Source organism: Amblyomma maculatum, chromosome 9, assembly GCF_055883805.1.
Source record: "Amblyomma maculatum isolate TAMU_Amacu chromosome 9, ASM5588380v1, whole genome shotgun sequence".
Lineage (NCBI taxonomy): Eukaryota > Metazoa > Arthropoda > Arachnida > Ixodida > Ixodidae > Amblyomma > Amblyomma maculatum.
This window is the reverse complement of record NC_139352.1, coordinates 76,234,370-76,247,243: the sequence shown is the minus strand read 5'-3', so window position 1 is coordinate 76,247,243 and position 12,874 is coordinate 76,234,370. Positions and strand designations below refer to the sequence as shown.

The following is a 12,874-nucleotide window of genomic DNA, read 5'->3' as shown; positions in this document are numbered from 1 at the left end:
GACACGGACTGGTTGGTTCACACCCTAGATAATAAAATCGTTATACATTGTTAATAGCCACTTGTTACATGACCTGCATATTAGAAATGATTTTATACTGCAGCTGTAGGTCTTTTATTGGCCAAAACTTATGCTTTTTCAGGCTTGACCGCAAGTGCATAGAAGAGTACCAGGACCCGTGGGGTAGAGACCTGACTGCAGCATTTGCAGGTTAGATCTATCAGGTTGATATTTGTTTTGTAACAGCTGCCTTTCTTTGCTGAAAACAAAGACCCTCCAGCTTGGTGTTATGCCCTCAAGTTCCGGACAAAGCGAGGGCAAGGATACAATGTGCACGTGAAGTTCAGGCGCACATGTAATTTTAATCAGTGAGAAATAATAAGAGCTGGAAATACAGCACATCGATAAACAAACGGGGCATTGCGTTATTTATGCACATAAAATGTTTTTATTTCGACCTTTAATGCCGTCAATCCCACGGCTGATATTGCTTGTATGGGTAAAATATGTTCCCTGCCTTCCACTCGGCTTTTTTGGGGTAGCGTCCTATCTGTCCTCAGAAGTTTGATGATTTACACTTATATTCCACGAGGAGTGTGTCAAGTTGCCTTAGGGCGAGTGTTGCACGGCAGAAAGCTTTACAGCTGCTTCTCCATGCACCAATAATTTTGTACAGCATGAGGAGCACACTACTCAGAAGCCATATTTCATCCAGCTATAAGTGTGGTGCGGGCTGGGAAATGTAATTTCTATTTCTTTTTGATTGCCCACACTAACTTCGGCTTTAAGTGCCTTTCATCGCTACGATTTGAATTTGTCACATGTTTCGGAGTAGGCGGCCACCTTGTTTTTTAGAATGAAATTATCATCATTAGCCGGCCTATATCCACTGCAAGGCGAAGGCATCTCCTATAGTAATTCACTCAACCCGGTCCTGTGCTAACTGCATCCACTTCACGCCTGAAAACGTCTTCATCCACCCACCTAACTTTCTTCCTCCCCCGCTATGCTTTCCTTCTTTTGCAATGCAACTTGTTACCCTGGACATGTTTCTGTAAAGTTTGGAGAGAGAGAGAGAGAGAGAGAGAGAGAGAGAGAGAGAGAGAGAGAGAGAGAGAGAGAGAGAGAGAGAAGGATACCCTTTAATGAAAAACAGAGAATTTAGCCGTCGTTGAGATTTCGCTGGCATGTTACTCTGTGTAGGAAGGAGTATTGGACAGGAAAAATCGAAAAAGAACGGTAAAGTTTGGCTTACGCCGGAAGACACCTGAATATCATTACCTATTGAGATGGCTAGCCTAATTCTAACTGTGAACTTACTTTCCATTACAGGTAGCCACACAGTTACAGTCAGAGAGTCGTTGCTCACCATTAGTAATAGCGATATCTGATAATTTGGGAACGCGATTACCCGAGGCGCTGTTGCTCCACACATTTAGGCCATTTCTCCCGCAATGCGGAACTCAGATACCTGTTGTGTGCGCACAGTACATTTATCAGATCGCGACGCTCGGTGCACAGAATTTTACGGGACGTTCTCTGTTCCACCTGCGCTGCGGCGCACGCCTTTGCTTATTGATTCAGCCTAGGTGGGACGAGAAGGTCACGTGTCATGTTCACCGCGAAACAAAGTCCAGTGGTGGGGGGGCACTCGTGTTGTACCGCAGGACACTCCCATAGGACAATCGTACTACGCCGCAGAATCCGTATTTTTATCTAAAAAACCTTGTTTGCATAAATGAATAGCGGGCTTTCCCGAAACATCTGATATAAATATTCATTATGAGCTCTGTCTGTTCCGAATCATATCATCGCTTCCACCGGTTCGGCAGGTGGAAAGCGGCTCCGCTTCCTGGGTGATCTGGTGCAGCCGGTGCAGACGTCGAGTGACATCATGCCCTCCAAGGCGCGCTCGGAGTCCAACTTGTTTGGTGACCCACGAAGGCAGCGAGAGGTGGCCATGCTGGTGCCCCACCTGCACATGCTCCTGGCGCGCAGGGGCGACGGACTCTTGTAAGAGTGCACCATTTCTCGTGTCGTCTGCTATCGGCGCTGTGTCAAGTGTTATACTTTGGGGTTATTGGGCTTTAATCGCTGGAAACATCTTCGCCGAAGACACTGCACAGCACAAGGCCAAAAAACTACGAATAGACCAAGAGGGTACTCTAGTTATCCAACCTCACCACACAAGAACAAAGGAGCGCAAAAGTTCTTTAATGAGAAAGCAGGAGACGGGTGGTTGACAGTCAACAAAAAGGGCATGCTTGGCCGCTACCTCCGATGCCCGACGCCGAAGCTTGGCTTCCAGGAAAAGGAGCTGACAAACGCTCTCTTGTCTGGGTGTGTGTGTGTTTAAGCTAACATCTTGGGCTGTGCGCCCTGAACCTCAATATTGGGAGCCGATCGAGAGCAGAATTTCTTCCTTTATTATTTTCTTTTTTTGCCCGCACTAATAAATGCATGCTGTTCTTAGTTATGATGAACAAAATCTGCTGCGGGTGCGTTCCTTCGATATTCATTCTGAGATGCTTTTTGAGCGCAAATCACTCCATAAGCACGTCAAACAAAAATTATTCCGTTTTCAGGTTTAGTTTGTGGGGTTTAACGTCCCGAAGCGACTGAGGCTATGAGAGACGCCATAGTGGAGGGCTCGAGAAATGCCGACCACCTGGGGTTCTTTAACGTGCACTGACATCGCACAGCACACGGGCGCCTTGCTTTTCGCCTCCATCAAAAAGCGGCCGCCGATGCCGGGATTCGATCCCACATCCTTGGACACAGTATATTCGAGCGCCATAATCACTGAACCTTACGGCGGGTCTTCCGTTTTATAACTAACAATTGGCATTGCGCAAATGATCTAGAATTGCACCTGAGTGTCTCTTACCGTTGAGGTTGCCCACCTAGGTGCTTTGGAGCCACAGTATCCGTCTACGGTGTTTTCAGGCCAGCCAGAAAGCTCTACTGCTCACGTAATACCAAAAATACGGTGGCAATACATGGTGGTAGCGTTGTTCGTATTGTACGCTAGAGAATTCATTTTCTTCTCCTTTCCTTGATTTTCTGACTGCATTACGTGACGTAGCACATCCCAGCTAACTTAATTGTACTGCGGCTATTGTTTGTCGTGAAATATTTTATAGAAAATAGGCAGTATAAAACCAGAAAGTATATTTGTTATAGGTTCATCGTTGTGAATTGGACGATTTGGATTTTTTTTCTCATTTGTGTCTGAGAGGCTTGCCCAGTACTTCGGCAGACCGTAAAAAATTAGCATTCACATTCATGGGCTGTTAAAGCACTTTGGAAGCAGTCTCATGAAGCTTAATTAGGCTCATGGCGTCTTCATCGTGTCACGCAGATTCAGGCCCAGTAGGAAGCTTGTGCGTAACGTTCTGCCTCCAGGCCTGTACCGCAAGGAACTGCAGAAACAGGTAAGTCGTTTGATTGGCTCCTTTCATACCATGGGTGTCACCAAGAAAAAGAATATCTTGTTCTTTTTGTGTCTTTTGTTTTCTGTCACACAAATGTGAGAGCAAAATTATAACTCAAATATCTATTATATCTATTAGAGGTCTATAATTATAGCTGCCGGATACTCTGTCGCGCGCTTGTACCGAAATGGCAGCACATTATACCCTGGCTAAGGTGTTATTACAGGTGGCGCTGTCGTTGCTGTACGCCTACGTGACCTCCATGCCAGCGCGCTTATCGAACATGCTGAATATCGAAGCACTATCAGAGGTTCTCATCCAGAGCCATCGAACCCTAAACACGAGGTCCTTTATTTGTTTCCTTAAAGAAATAGCCTTCGGTCGCTGTTAGTGTTCATGGCGGCCAACACATTGGTAGTTGAGCGGGTCATTGACGTGACATTTTGTGTCTTCCGTACTTGAATCATGCCTACCTCTTCTGCTAGCTCTTATTAACGTTATTTTTGTTTTTGCATGTGTGTCTGTGTAATCTACAGTACAGAGTTAATATTGTATGGGTCATTGTTTCTGTTCTTATTTTATCATTTTTTGGGCTAAAGGGCCCATGCCTACTTTCATCCGCAGTGTAGTCCTCTTTTTCAATAACCAGGGTATAACTGTGACTACTTTGTCGTCAATTGCTTTTTTCCTTTTGTTGTGTACTACTTTGTGCCTCACGGTATACTGAGCCGATCTGCCTCGCGCCCTGGCACTGAAGCAGATCAAGGAGAAACAGCAGCGTCTGGAGGAGCAGCGCCGTCTGGACCAAGAGGAAGACCAGAAGTTAGAGCGGCGCGTCCAGCAACAGCAGCTCAAGATGTACCAGGAGTACGAGGAGGAGAGGAAAAGGCAGAGGACCAAGGAGCAGGTGCGCATTCTTCGCACTCGCGCTTGTGGCTAGGCAATGCACCGAAATCCCTAAATGTTGAACGGATGCTTTCTAGGGTGCCGGCAATGAAGAAAAGAAGGACGATAAAAACTGTTTCCAGCACTAAAGAACAACGAGAAAAAGCGCTTGCTTCGCTAAGGGGATGTTACGTGGGTGCAGAATGTGCGGTGTATGCGCTGTCCTGCAAACCTATGAAACAGTGCTGTGTCACGCGATTGATAGTTGCAGAGTATCAGGGATGTGACGAGGGTGTGGATTCGAACTTTGTGAAGGACATGCGTGCTTGCTCCGCACTGAGCGACTGGCGGGACTGGGAGAAGAATTATAGATTTTCCTGAATGTTCGAGGCTGTTTGCTCTTTGCATGTCGTGGCGTTTTCCAGTGCCGTGAGATCAGGCCCGGAGATTGAGTGCGTCAGGATGACCAATCACATCGTTTTTCTGGTTGCCTCGCTGATAGCCGCCGCGTCTGTGCACAATGCGCGCACTCATTTCGCTCACAATTCGGCCTTAAAGCGCTAAGGCGGAGCGATTTATTAAAATATGTTTTCTTGGTTAAACTATTTGGGGAATGCACTCCAGTACTGGAAATACAACAGGCATCTTAAACTAAATATATAAAAGGTAATTGACGTATTTATTTTATTACCGTAGCTTTCCGCCTTTTGCCTGGTGTCCGTTCTAGGCCTCAATATAGTCCCAGCGCTAAACCAGATCTTCAGATAGCTGCATTTCTAAATATTTTGGACTTTCTAAAATAACTTTCATATTGAGACGCTCACCCAGCGCTCTTTTTGTTGCACACCTGACTAGTTGGATGATCACGTGTGGTAGGCTGCGCAAACATGTGCTAACTTCCATAAAGACTTAATGTAGCTGCGCCGATTTTGAATCGTACTAGGAAGAATGAAGGGCGCCTCGTGGTCGACGTTTCGCTTTCTTTTTATCCGACACCACGCTTTAAGCAATACGAGTGCTCTACACGGTGGCGATACCATTGCATGCACCGCAGGTCACCAGACGTTCGGAGCAAGTGACTAAAGGTCCCCACGACAAGGAGCGCATGATGATTGAGACCAAGAGGTCGGTGCCCCACGTCAAGCCGCAGAAAGTGGTAAGCGTTAACTCACAGCTATGAACCTTGTACCTACAGTGCTTTATGAAAGGGCCTCCGACGAAATCGCCTCCTGGATCGACTGTGTACAGTCGAGCATTGAAGCATGCGCTTTTCAAGAGAGGGATGGCGGATGCCAAATTTTCTGCGAAAGCTTTTTCGTTGCTAATAAAGCTGGCTCTAACAAGAAATTTTCAGGATACGTAATTTATGATTATTGGGGTAAATTCACCTGAATGCCACCTAACAAAGCTTTTACACAGTCGTTTTCCCCGTTTTCACATCGGCTATCCTTCAAACGTCTTTGGAAAGCATTTGAAGCGAGCGTCTCGCTCTACCTGGCTACCCTCCAAACTGAATACCTCTGTGGGGCTGACCAACCGCGTGCACACACAACAAAGCTTGTAAAATGCACCATCGTAGCACGCGCTTTTCCATGGTATCAATCCATTGCGAGCTAATTTTTATGCGTATATTTCTGCGAAGCTCCCGTTAGATATCCAATACATTGGTGAATTAACCTCCTCCTTTATGCATGTAATGAAGCTTTAATATTGAATAGCTTTTATGTTTTAAGCTATATGTTCATGTGTCTAGCGTTTGCGAAATTGTGTCCACTAATAAACGGCACACTTTCCCGTACTCTGCCCTTCGTCTTCTTTTCTAATTTGTGTGGCAGAATTCTAATATACCCATCCTGCAGCATCTGTCTTTGTAGAGCCAAGAAAGAAAATAAATGAAAACTAAAATTTCCCGCGTAACCTCCTAATGGGCATTCCGGTATCTTCAACACATGAAAAGGCTGTACGTCTTCGTATACGTCCGTGAACTATTGACACAGACAAATCTTATTCTTGGCGCTCTGGAAACGGCTGCTCTGGTCTCGCACATATTGTTATTGGCTCTTGCTGCGGAGAAGAGCGTAGAACAAACACTGTAAGATCTTAGTACTGCTCTGTTCTAGCATCGGGAGAAATAATTCGTACAGCCAAATTTATTCACGAAGATAGGGTTAGAAGAACACATTTCCCTCAAATATCTCCTTCCACTGAATATACCCGGTGGTTATTCCCTACAACACCCGTACAGTATTTGCACTAGCCCCAACGTCACCAATAAAAAGATAGACGACACAACTCAAAGTAAAGAAACTACATTTGCGTTTGAAATGCTGCATATAAGAGAGACGTCATATATTCATGAAAGCACTACCTTTAGCGGCGGCCAACCACGGAAAAAGCAAGGTGACGTTCCGTACAAGTCATGCCTTCCCCTCCTGCAGGGACTTTACAGGTTTGACAAATAACAGCGAAAAGAAACTTATGTCTCTGTCACAATTTGACACAGAAGCTGCATCTTTTTATTAGCTTAGCCCACACGCAAGATATTCTGATTCCCTTTTCCAGTATACAATGAGATATTTATCAATCGTCAAAGTCGGTTTGGACCAGATCCCATAATGGCCTGTGCATGTCACTTCAACGTTTCGGTTTCATCACAGAAGTACACATTTTTGGCCATTGTGACAGAGGGCACGGTCTTTGACATCGTGGTAAAAATTGCCAGTGACAGATAGAGTTTTCTTCCCGCCCAGGTAACGCGGCCAGCAGAAGACGGCCGGAAAGCAAAGAGCGACGCCGTGCCCGACTTCCGGCCTCCCCGACGGAGAAGCGGTGATGTCACCCTCGCTTCCCATATTTAATTTTACGCAGCAGAAACGCAATATTCCGGAAGCATTGGAATCAATTTTGACGTATCTTCGCGAGATCCATATCTCTTTATACAAGTAACCCTATGATGAAATGGCATATACGATTGTGTACAATTATTTACTGTATTCGGATTGTCCATTTTACCGTTTTGCCTTTGCAGCTTTACTTTCTCTGCGCAAAAGTATCCCTGCGTCCACAATTCGTTTACCAACGTTTTCGGCGAATGCGTCGCAGGTGTTTAATCTGAAAAACAACTGTTCGTAGGAATCATACCGCGCTTTTTCGGAGTAACGTGAGGCAAGCATATCCCACACTTCGCATATATGCAGCTACTGAACGAAATTTCATGTTGCTAGTAGGCATCTATAGTAGACGGCACGCGTGAGGCGGGAATAGTGATATCTTCTAGATATTGTGAACGGCTGACAATGTAAGGGTATTGCGCTTTTCTACGGCGGTAATACAACAGCTAAAATCAACTCGCTGCGCAGTTTTAGGCTGCAGGCCGCGTTTCACGCCTAGGGCCCATAGTGCATGCAAGATCAGGCACCGGTATCTGGGGGCGAAACTCTCCGTGCTGTCGCGTTTTGAGACATTTTTCCCCGTGCTTGTACTGTTTCGGACGTTCAGTAGTTGTCTGTATGCGTCATGTTTTTGTTTTTAAAAGTAAGAACAGCGGGAGAGTTTTTCTTCAGGTAAACACATCGGCGTCCCAGTGTCGTAATTCGAAACTTCCGTTTTCGCCTATTGTTTGTTATCCAGCTGTTATCTGTGGAATGTGCCTTTTGCTAATATTATCGCGATTCAGGTCACGTGATTCCTGAAGCTAAGCCTTCAATGTCTTCGAGTGAGCCCTTTTAAGAGCTGTATACTCTTAATCTAGATCCACGTAGTTCCAGTTACAGATGGAACATTTAAAAAGTTCCGCTTATGAGTGGAACGTTTTAAAAGTTCCACTTATAACCGGAACTATATGTGAAACCAGATCAAGAGTGTAGGAGAAGGGTGAGGAAAGTGTAAATGGGGATTTGCTTCTGGGACAGAACAGAGCTCTTGGAATTTCTCTTTCTTTTCCGGCACACCTAAATTTCACGTTGAGGTGAAATTAATCTGACAAACAAGAGAAAAATAATCCCGCTCTTCTCACCACACTCACTATCAGTCGCCTATAAGAAGCATTCACTACGCCCAGTGCGCTTAGAATACACTTTCTTTCCATCCTCTGAAATGCAGAGTCGCGCGACAGGATGGCCAACAATGTGGAGCTGCTCAGGCGACAACTGGCCACGGAACAGCAGATAAACAGAATACAGCAGATGCAGGTCAGTATGCTCCACGTAATAGGCCTAGCGATCAATGTCCGTTAAGCATTCCCCGAAGTTCTCGAACATTAACAAAATCGGCGTAGGACTGTTAGATGCAACCACTTAATGTCTTGCCTAGCTACAAGGTATCAACAAAGCACGTGATGTAACCATGCTGCAAGTGATAATGGTGCTTTTGCAGACCTGCAGGCTAGTAACCCTTCAAAACGGGATATGACGAGGTCAACGACATAAAAAAAAAGAAAAGATATAGGACTCGAGAAAATGATAATTTTTTTTTTAAACCACCAAAACGAGAATAGGTCATTACACCGAAAATAGAGAGGATACTTAATATTCACTCGTAGTTGCGCAAGTATACAGCTTTATTGGCTGCCGTTTGCGGCTCGCCTTACAGATCCTCATTTGCATGCACGCACATGCAACTAATTTAATTGTTATTTCTTCAATTTATGCTCATATTATCTCGCATGTACACATAAGCGTAGAGTTGCAAGCTATCAGAACATGTGGAATACCACCCGGCATAGATCCCGGGCAGCTCGAATCGTCAACTGAATATTGGATACATGTTGGCAATATAGGCGTTATATAGGACCAATACATCGCCAGGATATTCAAATATTGAGCCGCTGCTGGCAGCTGTCTGGGATATAATGCACCGCTTTAAGTAAGTCTGGCTTTTCACATGACTTTTCACAAGGCCTTTAACGCTGTGACGTTAGTATACGCACCTCGACACCGATTGAGGTGATGAACGCTTTCGTTACTATGCTTGTGTGCCAACTGCCGTTTTCCACCCGCATATCGCGTTTTAGACTGCCGCACTTAATCCGATTCCTTTCAACGATTATCACTTTTCTTCTCTATCGCTATAGATTGCGGCGAGTTGCTAGCAATGCACCATTCGGAGTCCTGCTTAGAGTTATAAAAGCAGTACACATTCAAGATTATCGAGTTCTCACGCCATATTGCCGCTAGCAGTAAAAACGTGTTTAAAAACGCAAATGACTTTTGTTTTTGTTTGTTTCAGAAGAACTACGTCGTCACCGAGGCTGGTCGCTGCGAGGACTCTGACTGCTGACGAAGATTGTTACAGCCGTCCACAAGTTCCAGAAGCGAGAGCTGTTCTTGTAGAGCGCTTCGTTTGTTTCAAGTTGCTGGTCATTCAATAAAGAGACAACCCATATCTGTTTATCTGCTGCTTATTGCCTCATGTATCCAGGCGAGTTCAAGAAAACAGTATTTTTTTATTCGTAGTTGTATTTTTTAGTTTGCTGACTTGATGTCAACGCAAACGAACGTTGACTGCGGGTTCTCTCATCATCATCATCATCAGCCATACTATGCCCACTGCAGGGCGAAGGCCTCTCCTATATTTCTCCACTTAACTCGGTTCTGTGCTAGCTGCATCCACTTGACCCCTGCGAACTTCTTAACCTCGTCCGCCCACCTAACTTTCCGCCGCCCCCTGCTACGCTTTCCTTCCCTTGGAATCCAGTTTGTCACCCTAAGCGACCATCGGTTATCCTCTCTTCGCACCACATGCCCTGCCTATGCCCATTTCTTCTTCTTGATTTCCACTATAATGTCAGTAACGAGTTATTTCTCTGACCCACTCTGCACGCTTCTTATCTCTTAATGTTACCCCTACCATTTTTCGTTCCATAGCCCTCTGGGTTGTCCTCAACTTATGTAGAACCCTCTTCGTTAGCCTTCACGTTTCAGCTCCATAGGTGAGTACAGGTAAGATGCAAATGTTTTATACCTGTTGTATACCTGTTGTATGCAACTGTTGTGCGGGGTCTCTCTGTCTGCAGTAACCCCTGCCTTTGCTGAAAGATTGCTGGGAGAAATCAAGGGTGTCTTGTTTATTGATTTATTGTTGCGAAAGCACCACTCCTACCGCCAAAGCGAGACCTCGGGTGGCCGCAACTACGCCGTGAAGAGGCGTAGCTACGGTCTCCTCATAAAAGAATCAGCCTATCACGACATTCAATTCACGTTACGCCTATGCCACGGGCAGGAGCTGTCAACTCTGGTCGCTTCTTCCATATGGGAAGGTGTCATCAGAATCAGCCTGCCAGAACCGCTTGCATTCTCGTTACCCCTACGACACGCAGGCACGTCCATAAGTCGTTGTTGAAGCGTGACTTTATATGTGAGCTGATAGCTTACGCTCTCGCGTCCTACCCTTAACAAAGGCCGCCACCAAATCGCCACCAGATCGCAACAAACGGTCAGAAGTGCCAAGCTTGATGTTCGCGAAACACACTGCTGCCCATGTATTCTTGGGGCACTGGGTGCTACCTCAAGCTGCATTATGCAGCTTTTTTCCCAGTGTCCCCCTTTTCCCACTGTAATGTGTGTGGGCAAAATATACTTCAATTCAAAGGCTGAGCTTAAGTGTCCCCAATAATGTAGCACCTTGCACTGATAGGGCGTGATAGGGGAATAATGTAGCTGGCACAAGAAGCTTCCGCCGTTGCTTTCGCAATTCAACTAGGGTTAACCCGAGCTAAACTACAACTAATTTTATTTATTTATTTATTTCACCCTCAGAGCCCGATGGTATTAAACAGGGGACTAGTCTTAGCGTCTAGGAACAAATATTTGGCGTCACTTAGGAAGCGAGAGCTTCATTATCCCGCTCGAGCGAAGGCAAGTAAACAAACAGCTTACGTTTGATGTTTTATGAGCCGGAACACAAAGTGTGGCTATAAGCATAGACCATGCCCCACCCACGTGGTGTCACACCATCTTTTACCTTTCTTTGGAAGTGTGGCTGTAAGAAAAAATCATGCTGATATTAGGAGGGAGATAGACAGTAGAACGTTTTAATTAATCCAGTGGATTTAAGCCCAGTGGCGCAATTGGTTGGCACATGATGCTTACACGTTATTAACACCATAGAAGAAACTGTCTCCACTGGGAATTGAACAGCAATCTTGTGATCCACAGCCAAGCTCGCAAACCGCTACTCCACGCCAGGGTTTTTTTTTTCTTCTTCGTTATTGCATGGGAAAACATCGTAGGAATAGAAACTAATTACGAATATAGCCTCAATACCGATATCTATATCAACGTCCAGGATGTCATGTCTGCAATTCACAAAATAATGAGGCAGATATTCACCGCTCGCTGTGGGTTTGCCCGGCACTGAAGCCGACGAGAATTCGGCAGCTGACGGCAGTGGGCCTTTCACCGAACAACTCATCTTCATACATTGCATGGACTCAAGGGCCTTATCATCGCTCTCTCTTGAACTTTATTAGAACGGCCAACCTTTTTTTCTTTCATTTATTACCCCTTTAATTTTTCTTACATATTTTATTATGCCCTGAGGCAATAAACAACGTTATAAAAAAACAACAGCTAATGTCTCAAAGAGAGCTGGGAGACCCTGATGAGAAGCCCGGATCCTGGGCTCTAGCGGAACATCGTCCACCTGGCAGAAGAGACTGCTATAGGCCAAGGCCTGTCAGCTTCCGTCTCCTGGGCCTGCGTGCCAGGGGCAGAGGTGATCAGCTTTTTCTGGTAGGAAATAAAGGTTTTCAAATAAATAAATAAATAAATCAATCAATCAATCAATCAGTCAATCAATCGGGTTCATTACTGAGGCGTGTTCAGTCTGGATTAATGCATGGTTTTATTGCCAAAATACCCTATTCATGTGACGCAGCCTCCGTAACACTGTTCTACACAGACTTCAGTTAAATAGCTAACGTTAGGAAATATCTTCAAAAAATATTTGAACTGGCTAAGGCTCCAAAGGTGCTTTTACTGAACAAAGGAGGATGAAGACGCCTCATGCTAAGCATGCGCGCGAGCCCCACGTTGAGTCAAAGAAGCGGTCGTAGCTTATCAGGAAGTAGCTGCCGTCCATTACTGATGGAAGACTCTGCTCCGATAACGTCATCTACCGGGAGCAGCCGCAGCAGTCCTTCTGGGGACAGGCGCCCCGACATCGAGGGCGATAAAACACAGGAGGCTTCCGAGGTGGGCATGGAACTTCGAAGACGGCCCTCGCGCACTCAAGTCAAGCCCTGCTTGTCGCAGCCGCCTTCGCCGGACGACGTCTTCCCTTCGGTGAAGCGGGATGGGGTGAACGTGTCGCGGCTCTGCTTAATTGCGGTCATCCTGATGGTGATTGTGTTTACATGCTACGTCATCGGAACACGCTTGGTATTCATTGCCCAGCGGCTGTGGCCACCCGCCATCTCCCATCCTGGGCCAGCGCCAACTCCAGCTGCCCCCGTATCCAAGTGAGCAGCCCCGCAAGCATAGCGGCCGCGGTGTTTCAGTGGTGTCATCCCATTCAACGATGCGTCAGATAGCACGCTACGCACTGCGCATCGACAC

The 12,874-nt window shown here is 45.9% G+C and overlaps 1 protein-coding gene across 1 annotated transcript in view; it reads left to right on the top strand.

Moving 5' to 3' along the window:
• The window catches only part of LOC146179462 (uncharacterized), a 55,296-nt gene extending 45,593 nt beyond the window's left edge, over positions 1–9,703 (top strand). The window contains exons 14-21 of the mRNA XM_084579888.1: positions 143–210; positions 1,833–2,013; positions 3,362–3,434; positions 4,192–4,341; positions 5,374–5,475; positions 7,070–7,148; positions 8,421–8,509; positions 9,546–9,703. Coding sequence (XP_084436014.1) covers positions 143–210; positions 1,833–2,013; positions 3,362–3,434; positions 4,192–4,341; positions 5,374–5,475; positions 7,070–7,148; positions 8,421–8,509; positions 9,546–9,596 — 793 coding nt within the window. The 3' untranslated portion in view covers positions 9,597–9,703. The remainder of the gene's footprint in view (positions 1–142; positions 211–1,832; positions 2,014–3,361; positions 3,435–4,191; positions 4,342–5,373; positions 5,476–7,069; positions 7,149–8,420; positions 8,510–9,545) is intronic.
• The last annotated feature ends 3,171 nt before the right edge of the window (positions 9,704–12,874 follow it).